Genomic DNA, 15,710 nt, shown 5'->3' with positions numbered 1-15,710 from the left:
AGGCCTTTTCAAGTAGCATCTCACTAACCCATGCAGGCAAATGCGCCAGGAGAATAAAATAAACGAGGCCACAGACGGGTGCAGCAACCTACTTACAGAGGCCTCATCATGCCAAGATGGTGTGCAAAGAAGCAGCAAGCTGTAAGTTACCTGCACAAGAATCCCATGTGCTCCTGGGGAAAAGGAGGAGCCAGGGGGAAAGATGGACACAGCAAGGTGATTAGATCAGGTGCTGAGTACAGGTGATGGTTTTACACCCGGAGAAGGGAACTTTGTGGGAAAGAACTCACTTTATCGAGCACCTATATCAATAAATGTCTGACCCCATGCTGGCATTTAATACCGTCGATTTCAGCCTCATGCCAGCCCTTCCTCCCCTAACACTGCAGCCCCACAAACCCACACAACACTGGCCTCTACCCTTGGCTCTCCCTTTCTCTCTCTCAAGCCCTGACTAGCCATACCCCTACATGCTACCTCGGCCCAAGGTAGCCCCGCCCTCTGCCCTGAGCTGGGGGCTCTCTCCCACCCACCTGTACCCACCAAGGGCCACCACACGGGCGCCTCCCTTGCTGTCCACCTTCTCACACCCACACAACCTCTGCCCTGCTGTGCAAACAACACCTGCCTCCCTGTTTCCATAGCAACGTCCCCCCATCTAAATCCTCTCCAGCTCTGAATGCTCAGCCTCCAGTCTTGCCTCCTCTGTAAACCAGTCTCTGACTGAGACTGACCCTTCTCAAAGCTGGGGCGCAATCATGCTGCAAATGCACACAACGGAAACTTCCAGAGGGGCACGTGCCACGGGCAAGGACAAGTGGGCTGGCCCACAGCAGTGGCCCTGGTCCAGCCTGGGCCTCTTGCTCACGAACGAGAGATGTGCGCTGGCCCTCCTGCCCCTCTAGGGCCTCAATTACCCTCTCCAGCTCTCTCCCCATCCAAATCAAACCCAAAGCCAGTGTGCTGATTATAACCACAGGTCAAGACGCCACTCAACGAGGCAGGGAAAGCTCAGAACCAGAAGGCATGGGCTGCACGGCTGGCTCTGAGATACTTGGCGCTGTGGCATTCCTCCTCCCGTGCGAGCAGGGACAGCTCATCAGTCCGGGGCACGCAGCCGTTTACAAGCAGAAGTGCCAGCACGGAAGCTTCATGCAGAGGCTCCAAAATACGCAGTGCTGAGTGCAAATGTGGGGCTCTGTTAGCAATTCCCACATACACTAAGGTCAAAAGACTGCAGGGCAGCTCGCTAATCAGAGCGATTCTCAAACAGGATCGGGGCCATGTGACCGAATCAAATCAAGGTCTTAAAAAGTATGATGAGAGATGTCTTAAGCAGAGGATGAGCAGAACTGGGCTTTTTTATATGCCAAGAATATAAGGACGCTATGTTTAGTATTTCATATAACAGCACACACAGTTGTAACGTGAAAAAGTTCCCCTTTGAAAAAGAAGGCCCCTTACACTAAAGTCCCAGGCCTCCCCGCAGGCCACGGCTCCCTCCATACAACCCCCTGGCCCACAGTCTCTACCAGGCTGATATTGTGTGTTCATTTTCAGAGGTGACATCGCATCTCAAGTAAGGTTTCCCCTTTGAGCTGATGATCATTTCTGCCCCTGCCATACAAGGGAGAACAGGTACCCACCTGCACATCTGCTTTCCACATGTTACTGACGTCTAATCCTTGGAGAACATACTGCATTACCATCCTAAAGTCCTCTGTTGTCCCAACTTCTAACATTTGGGTGAACAAGGCTCCCAAATGAGGCTCCAAGTCCTGAATTGCCTGACCGGAAACTGCAGGATCTGTGTGGAAAAGAAACCCAAACGGCTAAGACGTGACAGGAGAGGGGCAGGTGAAATACACTGGAGAAACCACAGGATGGAACAGAGTCCCAGCCACTGAAAGCCACCATTTGAGGAGTGTGGAATACTCATGGGACGTGGGGTGCGGCGTGACAGCGCTCCCCCGCGTGCGGCTGACCTGTGCAGGACACGCGCAGCGTGCGGGTGGGGGTGACCTGTGCGGACACGCATGGCACGGGGGGGAGGACGACGGTGGTTACCAGTGCTGCACGCTGGGCTCTGCACACAGGTGACTGCTACTTCCTCTACATGGTTTTCTACTCTCCTCGTACAGGCAGACCTCAGAGATACGGCACGACAGGCTCCAGACCACCGCCAGGGAGCATGGGTCGCAATCAAGTGAACCAAATGACTTTTCCGGTTTCGCAGCACAGATAAAAACCATGTTTCCACTACACTGTTGTCTATTTAGGATACAATGGCATTACATCTAAAACACAACGCACATACCTTCATTTAAAAATACTTTTTCTGGGGCGCCNTTCCAGGGGCGCCTGGGTGGCTCAGTAGGTTAAGTGTCTGACTTCGGCTCAGGTTATGGTCTCACGGTTCGTGGGTTCGATCCCTGCATCGGGCTCTGTGCAGACAGCCAGCACAGAGCCCGGAGCCTGCTTCACATTCTGTGTCTCCCTCTCTCTCTGACCCTCCTCTGCTCACGCTGTCTCTCTCTCTCAGAAATAAATAAAAACATTAAAAAAATTAAAAAAAAAAAACTTTTTCCGGGGCACCTGGGCGGCTCAGTCGGTTAAGCGTCCAACTTCAGCTCAGGTCATGATCTCACGGTTTGTGGGTTCGAGCCCTGTGCTGGGCTCTGTGCTGACAGCTCAGAGGCTGTCTTCAGGTTCTGTGTCTCCCTCTCTCTCTGACCCTCCCCTGCTCATGCTGGTCTTCCACGTCTCTCTCAGAAATAAATTTAAAAAACATTAAAACAAAAATTTTTTTAAATACTTTTTCCATGGGACACCTGGGTGGCTCAGTCAGTTAAGCATCTGACCTGGGCTCAAGTCATGATCTCATGGTTCATGGGTCTGAGCCCCACGTCAGACTCTGTATTGACAGCTCAGAGCCTGGACCCTGCTTCGGATTCTGTTGTCTTCCACTCTCTCTGCCCTCCCCCACTCATGTGCGCTTGCTCTCTCTCTCTCAAAAATAAACATTACAAAAAATTTTTTAAATACATTTTCACTAAAAAAGTGCTAACCACCATCTGAGCTTTCAGTGAGTTATAATCACTGATCACAGATCATCAAAACAAATGTAACAACAACAAAAGTTTGAAATATTGCAAGATTTACCAAAATGCGAGAGACATGAGGTGAGCAAATGCTGTTGGAAAAATGGTACCAACAGACTTACTTGACCAAGGTTGTCACAAACCTGCACACTATAAAAAAAAAAAGGAATCTCTGTGAAGCTCAATTAAGAAAAGAGCAATGGGGACCCCTGGGGGGCTCAGTTGCTTATTAAGCTTCTGACTTTGGCCTAGGTCATGATCTCATGGTCTGTGAGTTGGAGCCCTATATCGGACTCTGCTAATAGCTCAGAGCCTGGAGCCTACTTCAGATACTGTGTCTCCCTCTCTCTCTGCCCCTCCCCACTCGCCCTCTGTCTCCCTCTCTCTTAAAAATAAATAAATGTTAAAAAAATTTTTTTAAAAAGCTCAATGAAACAAGGTGTGCACATATTCTTTCACAGAATCAGTACGGACATAGGAGCAGCGTGGCTCTTTTAGAGACATGAAAAGAACTCTAAACTTCAGGGAACTGCTTCCCACTTAATGCCAGAAAGCCTTCCAATGTTCCCAGGGAAGGCTGGTCCCAGGTCATGGCATTCAAGGCCCTTTATAATCTGACCCCAGCTTACCTTTCCAGTCACATTTCGGCTCACCAGACTATTCCATGTGGCCAGAATACCTTCCCAGTCTTTGCTTGCTACATAAGCATAAGGGGTGGAGGAGACCACATGCTTTGATGGATAAAGACCACAGCCCCACTGTCCAACAAGCTCCTGAGCTCTCTGAGCCTCCATTCCATCATCAGTGAAATGGGCATAACTGCACCAACTCCTGTGGTTGGCAAATAAAAGAAAGGGCAAAGCAGAGTCCCAGCCACAGAGAAGGCTCAGCAGCAGCACGGCCCACCGTGTCTGTGTACCCCACCCACCCTTTGAAGGCCACTGCTTCCTGATGGTTAGCCTGCACACACTCGAACCCACAGTCCCCAGCTCTGGTGTTCTGGAGAGTGCTGCACTGCTCTGTGATCTGTGTGAACATGTTTACTGATTACGTAGGTCAAAATCTACACTGCAGGGGCACCTGGGTGGCTCAGTTGGTCAAGTGTTCGACTCTCAGTTCCAGCTCCAGTCACAATCTCACGGTTCGTGAAATCAAGGCCCGAACAGGGCTCTGCGCCGACAGTGCAAAGCCTGCTTGGGATTCTCTCTCCCTCTCTCCCTGCCCCTCCCTTGTGCACACCCGCGTTCTCTCTCTCTCAAAACAAATAAACTTAAAAAAAAAAATCAACACTGCATTCATCTCCAGAGTAGGATATGGTTCCACGCATGTATGAAGCATTTGTAAGAGCGATGGGTTTTCATCACTGAACTGAGGGAGTCCTCAGGAGACACCTTTTCCACACCTCTCACTCTAGTCCCTTTTCTAGACAAAACCTAGCAGCTCAAGGATAGGAGGCCTGGACCCAACAGCAACACCTGATCCCGTGGTCTGAGGGACAGGGGTCAGGTGGCCTCCGGCACAGAGAGGCTCTGTCCCTCAAGACCAGGGACACAAAGCTAGGACCAAGTCTACCTCAAGTCAAGAGGGTTGGAGGGAAAAAGACACACGGAGTATCTGTGTAACAAACAGGAAGGGGGGCCAGAGCTTCCGAGCTGCCATTGCTTAGATCACTCTTTGAGGACACTGTAACTAGTGACCGTAAAAGACTAAAATTCTAGCCTCCGCTAAGGGGAACAGCATTGCCTAAAAGAATCGCTGACATGGGGCGCCTGGGTGGCTTAGTCGGTTAAGCGTCCGACTTTCGCTTAGGTGATGATCTCGCGGTTCGTGGGTTCGAGCCCCGTGTCGGGCTCTGTGCTGACTGCCAGTTCAGAGCCTGGAACCTGTTTCAGTTTGTGACTCCCTCTCTCTCTGACCCTCCCCTGCTCACGCTGTCTCTCTCTCTCTCTCCTAGAAATAAATAAAAAAACATTAAAAAAAAAAACATAAAAGAATCACTGACAGAATAAGATAGAACATGTGACGCCAAAGCCTTTTCAGTCGATCCACAATCACGGCAGGGACGGAAAGGCTATAGACAGGAAGACGATGGCAGTGTTATTCTGGCCTCACCACTCTGGTCCTGGTGCTGGTCTAGGCAGCCCTGCTTCCTACAAGATCCTACTAAATGCTTTTGTGACTGAGCAGGCCTGCAGCCGCGGCCCCTCCAGCCTGTCACAGCTTTCCCTCTGGGAAACACAGGTCGGCACGCCTTCTGGGGGCCACGCCAGCCGGCACTCTCCCCAGCCTAACCTCTAAGGACTATCCTAACTAACCCCAACCCTCCGTAACAACCAAAAGAAAACAAACCCACATCAACCTGAAACGGAGACAAGTCTGGCCCACGGGCCTTTGACCTTGGGGACAGCAGCTATCGAACGCTTTTGCACACAGCCACTGGCTGGGTCTGCGGTCCTGACCGGCCACCCCAGGAGGAGGATATAAAAATAAAAGACCAAGAGGCCAGCTAAGCTGCTGCCCAGTCAGCACCAGTAGCCGGACGATGGCCAGGCATTACACTGAGGCCGAGGGGTGGAAGTTCGGCCCTCAAGGAATTTTATGAGGCTCCCTAAAAATTATTTGCATTTTTCTCTTTAAGCTGGCTTAGGTTACTGAAGATGGCAGCAGACAGGACATAAAAAGCCTACTGAGAAGGATGAAATTACATATGTTGACCATCAGGGCCAAGACAGATAAAAGCTAAAAAAAAGAGTAATAGATTTCAAAACTATAAACCAGAACAATCCCCAAAGTAAGTAAAAAACTAGGGTGTCAAACAGCCATACCTAGAAGGCTATCTGTGTAGAAAAGAGCGTGTGAGGTAACTGTTCATATGCATAGAGAAGGCAGACACAGACGTGAGGTCCTGGGAGTGGCGTGGGGGGCCTGTCTCATGGCTCACCGCCTGTGCCTTCTGCAGGGAACAGCTGTTCCCAAAGCGGGGTGGGTGGGGGGCACTCACCTTGCCGGGGGCTTACCAGCTTTCACCCACAGCTCTGTGGTACAGAATTAGCTCAAGAGAAAATCCCTTACCTGCCAGAACTTTTCTCACAGAATGAAACATGGAGATGAAAACCGCATCCTTCTTGGGATGGAGCTCTGGGGCCAAAAGGAACAGAGTCAAAAACCGCATGGCTGCCTGGAAAGACTGAGGGTCTCCTGCAAGGGCCGGTAACCCGGACAGCAGCTGAGAGTAAACGTCCTGGTAGAAGGCGGTATGGGAGGGCAGCCTCTCGCCGGTCGCCGGGGAAACGTCGGTCCCGTGCGTGGAGCGCTGGCCCACATCTGCCTCCAAGAGCGCGCTGACCGAGGAGATGAGGGCGGAGGGGAGGCGCCGGCCCTGGGCCCCGCGCGCCCAGCACAGCGACAGCACAGCTCCTGTCTGGAGAACGGCCTCTGGCAGCAGCGCAGACAGCGCACCCGAGGGCTCCTGCTGCTGCTTCCGCTCTTGGACAAGAGGCCCCAGGACCTGGCACAGCTTGGTTAAAGACACCAGAAGGAGCTGCTGGCCCCGAGGATTCTGAGTTTCCACCTGTTTGCCTGAAGTTGCTTCGGTGTACAGTGTGCGGAGGAATGCAACGATTTTCCCAAAATTGAGCACCAGGCTGAGCTTCGTCTGGATAAGCATCTGCAGTAGCTGTTCTAAGAATGTCCCTATCACTTGGAGGAATTCCAACCAGGAGGGGTCATCCGTATCAACAGAAAATCTACTACTGGCTTTGAACAATGAGGTCAGAGTGATCTCAAAGATCTCGCTAACATATAGAATCTTGAGCACTGAGCGGGCACTCTTCCCTCGCTGCAGGTAGCCAAGAAGCCGGTAGCAAGTCATCAAACACCTGAGGCTCAGCGGGCAAGAGCAAGGGGCCCCCAGCTTGCTGACGGCCGTGGACAATAAGAGAAGAAAATAATGCACGTGATAGGGGGCCAAAAGGCTGTCCAGCTGCAGAGCAGAAATAACTTCCAAAAATCCCAGGATGCTCTCTAGTTGTTCTCCCCCCAGCTGAACGGGGAAGTCGCTCTTGACCAAGGAGAGTAAGTTTTGGGCAATTTCTCCTTTTGGTTCCACACCTTCGGGTCCGACTTTTGCAAATCGGTTTTCCCAGAGAGTCACAATAGTGTGTTCCTTTTCAAAAAGCCAGGGCAGCTGCTGACCGAGGAGACGCGGGTCGCCCTGGATCCCGGAACGCAGGACACTAGCACATCCTTCGGTCAGGCACAGTAAGAAAGCAGAATGGAGGGGTTGCATTTCTGGGAAGAGGGGGTTGTGAAGGACAGCACTGGATATTTTTTCAAGTGTGATGCTTGGCTCTTCTTCTGCTGAGCCTTCCTGGGCTTTGCTCATCGGCAAAGTTCTCAGCAGCACACTGGCCAAGGATCTCACATCATTCGGACAAAGATAAGATATTAAAATTGTGAGATTTGACACAACCAAGTGCCAGTGAGCTACAGGGTATGTGAGTGTACTCACTGTCCCAACCTGGCCATCCCAGGAAGCGGTTGTCCTCTGATTCAAGCTTTCTCTGCCAGAACCAAGGATGTAGGCAGCGTCACGCCTCAGAGCGCAAAGGGCTTCTTCAGACTGGAAACTAGTTTCCACTAAAGTCCTTTTCATTTTCTGTAGGTAGAGCTGTTCTAAACAGTACTTGCTAAGAGAGTCAAACTGAGCTGTAAACTTTTCTATCTTCTTCCAGTGGTGCGTTTCAACACCTGGGAGCAATGAGGGGAGGCCTGGGATCTCCACCACAGCATCTGTAAGAGCCCCAGACGCAGACTGGTACTGGCTACAGTTTATACTGAGCATGGTGTCAACCTGGGCCCAAGTGTAAGAGAGCAAGAGTGCAGAGTCACTGACCTTCCTCAGCCAAGGCTCCAGCTCTGGGCGTGGGGGCTCCAGGAGAAGGTCCAGCAGGGGCTTCACAAGCTCCTGGAGCATCCTGTCCATGGTGCGCTGCATCCGCCTGATGATGGGCACAGGTGTGCTGCTGTCCAGGCTCCTCATGTTGAACATGATGCAGTGCAGCAGGGAGCTCAGCGACAGCGACTTCAAGGCCATGTCGGCATCACCCCGCAAATAAGGCAAGACCAAAGACTGGAACTTCTCCAGCACAAGGCACCACGTGTCCAAGATCTGACTCGGAGGCAACTCCAGGAGGCACTCACGGAGCACCCGAGAGGGGCCCGAGGCCAGCACGGGCTGCCTCAGGGCCTCAGCAGCTGGGCGACAAAGCACCCCCAAAATCTCCTCAAACAGCCGCGGCACCTGCCGGAGCTTCGCATACGTCTGAAAGAGAGTGTGAATGAGTGCCTCCTGGGCTTTTCTCGTCCGCAAGTCTGTCACCTCTGCATCGATCCAAGCTGACGCCAACAGGTCATCCAGGTCCGGCTCCAAAATTAAATGATTCAGAGACATCAAAGCCTTGAGGCAGCGGAACCAGGCGGGCACGGAGGCCTGTGAGTGGTTGATCAGTAGCTCGGCCACGCGGCGGTAGAAGTGGAACTGAGCCTCTCCGTGCCGGATCCTGTCGGCGGCGATGTTGTAGATATTGTTGTTGGCCACGGACATTAGCAGCTGTTCTACAACCAGCAGTTCTGAGGTCCAGTCTGATGTGGTCAGGGCGCTCACGTGCTCCTCCTGCAGCTGGGAAATCCTCAGGCAGCCGAAAAGCCTGGGGAGCACCTGGAAGCAGAGGAGCTGGTTCCCCTCCTTGACATAAGAATCCAGAAAGAGCTTATACAGCAAGGCCACGGAGCTGGCTATAACAGCAGCACGGAGGGACAGTTCACAGTAGCCAGGATCCACCAGCCTGGCAATCACAGTGTCCATAGGAGCTAGAAGACTCTTCATGGCCCCTATCTTCGTGTCACCTTGCTGTTGGTCCAAGAGCTCCTCTTTGTAGGACGAGAGCAACTCGGGCTGAAAGGCTCCAGCTCGAAGCATGGCCTCGATCTGACTCCTGACGTCCCGGCTCAGCGCCTGCCGCAGCTGGCCTTGTGTCCACGTGCCCCCTGAGAGTAAGTGCCTCAGGACCAGGCAGGGCTGGAGCAAGTGCCCAGTCACCTCCGCAAAGGCACGTCTTGGGTTGACTTGCTGCTGCTGGATCAAGAGGTAGTGCCCCAGCGCCAGGTGAATGACTTCGAATAACTGGGCTACCTCGGCTCCTCCCGGCTGCCTACAGGCCAGGCGGCACAGCTGGCTTAGCAGCGCCACTAGCAGCTCCTGTCTCGCTGTGTAGATGACGGCGAGGGCGGGTGTCGAGAGGATGCCCTGGCAGCAGCTCAGCATGGCACACGTGCTTCTTTGGGATTCCGAAAGGGAGAATTCAGCTACTCTCTCATTTATGATCTGAACGTTAAAAAAGAAAGAAAACTCATCACCGCATTACAACACCCACATAAACACAAGAGAAACATAACTGAACCAAGGAGCTCACTCTTTGTCCTTATCTTGATGAGAAGGACATCCCCAGGTTACCGTACCTAAATCACCTTGACCTTTGCTTAGTGCACCAAAGGAAGGCAGAGTACCTGTTTGAAGTCCTTCACACAGCCATCTCCTACCAATATAAATTCAAAACAGGGATCAGTGCCTTTGTCATTCTGCTGTCCCTTTTAAAGAGCTGTTTTTTTTATAAGATTTAAACTCCAAAGATCACTTTTCCTTATATCCTAAGCCTGAAATTCAACTTAGAAGGTATATATACATGGATGGACGGTGGCTTTGGGCTATGATCCTGTGGTCCAAAATAGGTTTTCACAGACAATTACACTATTTTAAAAAAACAAAGCAAAAGGTACTCTTAAAAGAAAAGAAGGGCGCCTGGGTGGCTCAGTTGGTTAAGTCATGATCTCACAGTTCCTGAGTTCAAGGCCCATGTTGGGCTCTTTGCTGACACCAGAGCTTGGAGCCTGCTTCAGACTCTGTGTCTTCCTCTCTGCCCCTCCCCTGCTCATGCTCTGTCTCTCAAAAATGAACCAACGTTGAAAAAGAATCTGAAAACAAAAGAGGCACCTGGGTGGCTCAGCCGGTCAAGCAACTCTTGATTTTGGTTCAGGTCATGGACTCACGGTTCATGAGATGAAGCCCCACATCAGACTCTGCACTCACAGTGCAAAGAATGCTTGGGACTCTCTCTCTCTCAAAATAAATAAATAAACATTAAGGGAAAAAAACAAGAGGAAGGCAAACATTGGCAAACCCACAGTCTTCTTCTTCCAAAATTCACTAAGTGGCTTTCCCAGCCTTACAACATCTGAGAATCAAATTTATCCTGAGTGCTAAATTATCGTAGCCCAATGACACAGGTGTGATTATCTCTATTCAAGCACCTGCTGGCTCTGGAAAACCTGAAACAAGAATGTCAGATACTTAAATGCCAAGTCACTGCTACAGTGACTCTAAACAGTTCTGACTATACAACTTGTCTTCCTAACTTTTTCACGTTTGTACCCAAAAAGGCTAACTTATCTATAAACCACATGCATATATTATCATACTAATAACTCATGTAAACATAAAACATGCATAAAGTTAAAACATGACATTTAAAAGCTTAAGATTTCCATTCCATACTCCCAAAGGACAATTCGAAATAACCCACTTTGCTGATCACCAATTATTTTAAAATGTAACATATAATTGAGAACATAATTTCAAGAACCACTAAAGCCTCTGAACCATCAGGCAGCTCAAATATTAAATATTATCAGCCTCACTGATTTTCTCTTTCTGCCTGCACACTCACGTGGGCGAAGCAGAATGATGGATAAGAACACAGGTTTTTGCTTGGTAATCAGGAAGATCTATGTTCAAATCCCAGCTGTGCCACTTACTAGCTGTGTTGGGTTGTAAAAGTTACTGAAACTCTTTGAGCCCCCCACACACCAAGTGCTTATTATTAGTTCTTTTTATTGTCACCAACTATTCTCACACTATTTCAAAAATACTCAGTTTTGACACCAAAGTTCATAATTCTGAGACTTCCAAATCGCTTTGACTCAAAAATCTTTGAGGAAATTCCTGTCCAGATTTTGGCCTTTCATCTTCCTGCAGGCCAATGGAAAAAGTGGAGGGTGAATCACAAAGTAGCATAATCTGCTGGCCACCTTTCCAATCAAAAAGGAATCGTGGGACGCCTAAGTGGCTCAGTCAGTGAAGCATCCAACTTCAGCTCAGGTCATGATCTCGCAGTTCATGGGTTTAAGCCCTACATTGGGCTCTGTGCTGACAGCTCAGAGCCTGAAGCCTGCTTCAGATTCTGTGTCTTCCTCTCTCTCTGATCCCCCCTCCCCAAAATGAAAAAAACATTAAAAAAAACTTTTTTTTAAAGGTCATCAGAGCATCTGGGTGGCTCTGATGGGTTGAGCGTCGAGTGGGTTGAGTGTCCAACTCGATTTTGGCTTACATCATGATCCTAGGTTGTCGTGGGATCAAGCTCCGCATCGTGGAGCCTGCTTAAGATTGTCCCTCTCTCTCCCTGTCACTCTCCTCTGTTCGCCTGCTCTCTCTCTAAAATTAATAAAAGATAATCACCCCCTACTCTGAAATAGTTCTAAGCTTTCCTTGAATATTAAACATAAAGTGTAGAGCACAGTATAGAGCATACAAAATGCATTCTATAAGTATCAGTTGTTAATAAAATTCTAGTAGTATTATTTCCTTCTCCTGTTTCTCTACCTTGATACTTCCTAGATCTTCAATAATTTACCCAAAAATAAACAAGGCTATAGCATTAACAGGAAAATCAATAGAGGTGCACGTAACACAAATAGGATAACACAGAAAACAGATAATCACCTTAACTAGGGAGATCTGAAGGTTAATTGTCTTTCCATTCTTGAGAAGATTCTGCAGTCTTCTGCTGTGGAGAATATTATCTATATAGATCCAAAGCCTTTCAACAATGTCTTCCTTCAGTTCAAGTTTTTTCTTATAAAATGCAATCAATGACTGCCTTGCCCAATCAAGCAGTACCTGAATTTGGAAGAAATATGTATTTCCTTACCAAGAAAGAAAGATGCAGGACATTTATGAGGACATTCCATGTATAATCAAATCCAATTGGCAGGGAAAAACCTGTCCTTTAAAACCTACCTTTGGTAATATTATTTTATATATAATATGACGTCCTAGTAACTTAAAATGCTTATTACTAAAGAATCGTTAAAAACAAAAAAAAACTAGAGGCATCTGGGTGGCTCAGTTGGTTGAGCATCCAACTCTCAATCCAGGTCATAATCCCAGGGTCAGGCTCCGCGCTGAGAATGGAGCCTATTCAGGATTCTTTCTCTCCCCCTCTGCCCCTCTCCCCTGCTTGCTCACTCTCTCAAAAATAAATGAAAGGAAAAAGAAAAGAAAAGAAAAAAGAAGAAACTAATTTTGTCATCATCTGAGGCCAATAAAAATTTTCAAGTGAAACTCTAACAGCTTCTCCTGAGTCTTCTCAAGTTATACTAAATTTCAAAAGTTAGAAGTACAATAATTGCTCAAAATGGCCACAAAGTAAATCACAAACAGAAGCAAAAACGCAGAGCCGAAAGACAGAGGTCTGTGTTGGCTTTCCATGTGACCTGTAAAACTTCTAGATGTATTTACCTCATCCGGAAGGAAGGGGCAGTCTTCTGCGAAATAATGCACAAGTGCTATATGAAAAGGGGGGTCATTACTGTGACATGTCTGTCAAGGCGGTGAGGCCTCAGCTCATGATAAGAGAAATGTTGTAACAGTATGAATTGTGACAGATGCTGAAAGGGAAAAAAGTTTTCAGCATAAGACGAGGGAGACCTTGATGAAACTGCCACTACTACTTCCCCTTTTAGCTCACCCTGGGTAGCACCTGCCAGGTGACTATCAAGTTGCAAGGTGATTCTCAGGTATAGCCCGGTTTAGAACCCACTGGATGTGAGAGTGTGCTGCATACCATACGTCATCATCACCCACCTTAACAGACGTAACCCATCTTTGACACATTTTGTGCTTGTCTTCTTTAATACCGGCATATGGCTGTATGTTAACACAATTGCATGAGCCCAACATCCTGATGTCTCTAATGTATTAACAGTATTATTTTTTGCCAAATAAGCTTAAAAAACGTTAACAACAAGACATGCTTTTCTTGGTTCCTAGCCTATTTCTAGGATGGCTTACTACAAATACTAAAGCTTCTCTACTTCCCAGCTGGTCAAATTCCAAAGATGTTTAACAAATTACCAAAAAGCAGTTGCTTATAGAGCATCACCCTGGATTCACAAATAAATGGAGCTACCCACAGACTCAGATCCTAAGTTTTGTAACCCAGTTCCCAGTTCATTCACTGATGCTCATACTTAGTTTGAGAGGTGTCTCTAAACACAAAAGAAATGTTGCCTTTGTAACAGAAAAACTTTGTTAATGAAATATTTGACTCACTTTTTTTCACTGACATTACTTTTAACCTCTATGTTCCCTTCCCCAACCTTTTCTCTTTTTAAATTTTAATTAAGTTTCATTATATAATTTATGTAAGTGACCATTCTTTTTAGTTGTAAAAAAAAATTGTAAATTTCACATTAAACTTACTTGCTCTTTATTTGGAAGAACGCACTGGTGGGAAATCCAAGCGAAGTGAGCTAGTTTTAGTTTATCTTCCCAAGAAGTTGTCTTGCTTTTGAGCTTAAAGGAAATGCCAGAATAAACAGCAGCCATTGCTACACTTTATCTAAAATTTAAAATAGAAAAACAGTATTTATTATATTATGGTCAAACTCAATAGGCACCAAAAAAAAAAATCATGTATCTTATTAACTATATAATATATATTCCTTAATAAAATTTTTTTACGAACTAAAATACACCAACAGAGTTGTGGGGCACAAATCTATACATAAAATGCTTTAGCCCATGAATTTTCTTGGAGAAAGTCTGACCAAAGCAGGCATAAAAAGAACTACACACACATATGTACAAGTATTCCTGCTGTGATCAAACATCCTATCCTCAGATGTGAATGTGCAGGAATACAACCGCACAAAACCCAAAGTGTTCAAATTATTTGTGAAAGGAGATTCATGTGTGGTTTTAGACTGAAAACGTCCCCAAAATATCTGCATAAATCACCTGAAACTATGTATCATCTATATGACAAGCTCCACTAAATTGTTTCCAGAGAGAAATAAGCAATATTTGGAGAAAGTAACATTTCACAAGGTAGAAAAGAAATATAGTATAAATCTAGTCCCAACAGATATACTGTTATTTCAGCTGCAACAGTAACTTTCCACTACAATTTTATTCCATTTATATACATATAAGCTTAAGGACACCCTCTGCTTCAGAAAAGAATCCACAAAAAAGTTACACAATTGAAACGGTAACAATAAGATACAATAAAATCATTAAGGAAAGCAAGCATACTGACCAGCTATGATTCTATAAACCTGAAGTAAATACAGCTTTGAGTTTCCTAAAAGTCATAAAAAGGAGAAACCTATCACGTTAAGTCATATTCGTTACATAAAAGAAAACAAGTTCCTCAAAAGTGAAAATTTTTCCTACTTAGTACTGAAATTAAAATACAAATAAAAACAAAATGGAACAACAGCAAAAAAAAAAAAAAAGATTGCAGTCCCGTGATTTTAATATACTATCTAGGCAAAACTTTGCTTTATGAAGGGCTGGATCACTTGAAATTCTTCAATCTATGAAGCCTGAAATCCTACATACCTACCTTCAGAACTTAACGTCAATCGGTAACTACAAGGAAGGAGCAAACACCACGTGAAGAACACTACTATCAGCACAGCATCCTTCACTCCACTAAAGAAGAGTCCAGGGCTGTTTTCCCATTTTGTCAAAACGTCCTTACGCGCCCATTCAAAGAACTTAACTTCTAAATCAGTGTGTCAGAAAGCCATCGTGCTTTCAGCTACAAAGTACTTAAAATGTGTTTGCAGACTTGGTTACAAAGACGCCCCAGACGCCCTCCCGGAGACTACCAACTTTCTGCTCCCGGTGCCATCCAGCGGTCTCTGCGAGACGGCGTGAAGAGCTCCACGCCGGACGCAAACTCGCGTTGTTACCCACGCAAAGGGCGCTCAAGTGCGGCCACGCTCGGAACCCCGCACAGCATAATGAAACCAAGTAACAGAATCAGAGAGCAGCCAGGAGCGACGAAAAGGGGCGGCCGAAAGAGTGAGCCCTGATGGCTCTCCCCTGCGCTCGCCGCCGCGGGAGGGGCCAGGGGCGGACCCAGGGCGGAGAGTCCTCCTCGCTTAAGGAGCCCACCTCGAGGCCAACCCCGGATAGGGACCCTGGGCCGGGACGTAGCGCCTAACCCGCGGGGAATGCTCACCTCGGGGCCGGCCCTCCGTGAGGGACTCACCTGGAGGACGTCCCCAGGTAAACTCACGTCACGCCCCGCCCCGAGCAGAGCGGCGGGCACGGAGGGAGCGCAGTCCGCAGGTTAAGGCGCTCACCTGGAGGCCAGCCCCGCTTAGAGACCGTGGGCCGGGACGCGGGACGGTGGAGGCGGCCGCAGGTCGGGACGGCCGCACTGCCCCACCACGTGGGAGCGGCCCCCGCGCTCCTTCCGC

The 15,710-nt window shown here is 48.0% G+C and overlaps 1 protein-coding gene across 5 annotated transcripts in view; it reads right to left on the bottom strand.

Moving 5' to 3' along the window:
* URB2 (URB2 ribosome biogenesis homolog) overlaps positions 1–15,669 on the bottom strand; it is a 29,222-nt gene extending 13,553 nt beyond the window's left edge. For 3 of the 5 annotated variants that reach the window (XM_077751672.1, XM_077751677.1, XM_077751678.1), the window contains exons 1-5: positions 15,470–15,669; positions 13,699–13,837; positions 11,938–12,114; positions 6,174–9,486; positions 1,647–1,807 (exon numbers count right to left, since the gene is read on the bottom strand). In XM_077751672.1, coding sequence (XP_077607798.1) covers positions 1,647–1,807; positions 6,174–9,486; positions 11,938–12,114; positions 13,699–13,824 — 3,777 coding nt within the window. In that variant the 5' untranslated portion in view covers positions 13,825–13,837; positions 15,470–15,669. The remainder of the gene's footprint in view (positions 1–1,646; positions 1,808–6,173; positions 9,487–11,937; positions 12,115–13,698; positions 13,838–15,469) is intronic. The other 2 variants (XM_077751673.1, XM_077751676.1) reach the window with 2 other exon arrangements.
* Positions 15,670–15,710: the final 41 nt, after the last annotated feature.

This window comes from Crocuta crocuta, unplaced genomic scaffold (genome assembly GCF_008692635.1).
Source record: "Crocuta crocuta isolate KB4526 unplaced genomic scaffold, BGI_CrCroc_1.0 scaffold59, whole genome shotgun sequence".
Taxonomy (NCBI): Eukaryota; Metazoa; Chordata; class Mammalia; order Carnivora; family Hyaenidae; genus Crocuta; species Crocuta crocuta.
Note: the sequence above shows the minus strand (reverse complement) of the source record. Positions and strands in the feature narration are given on the sequence as shown.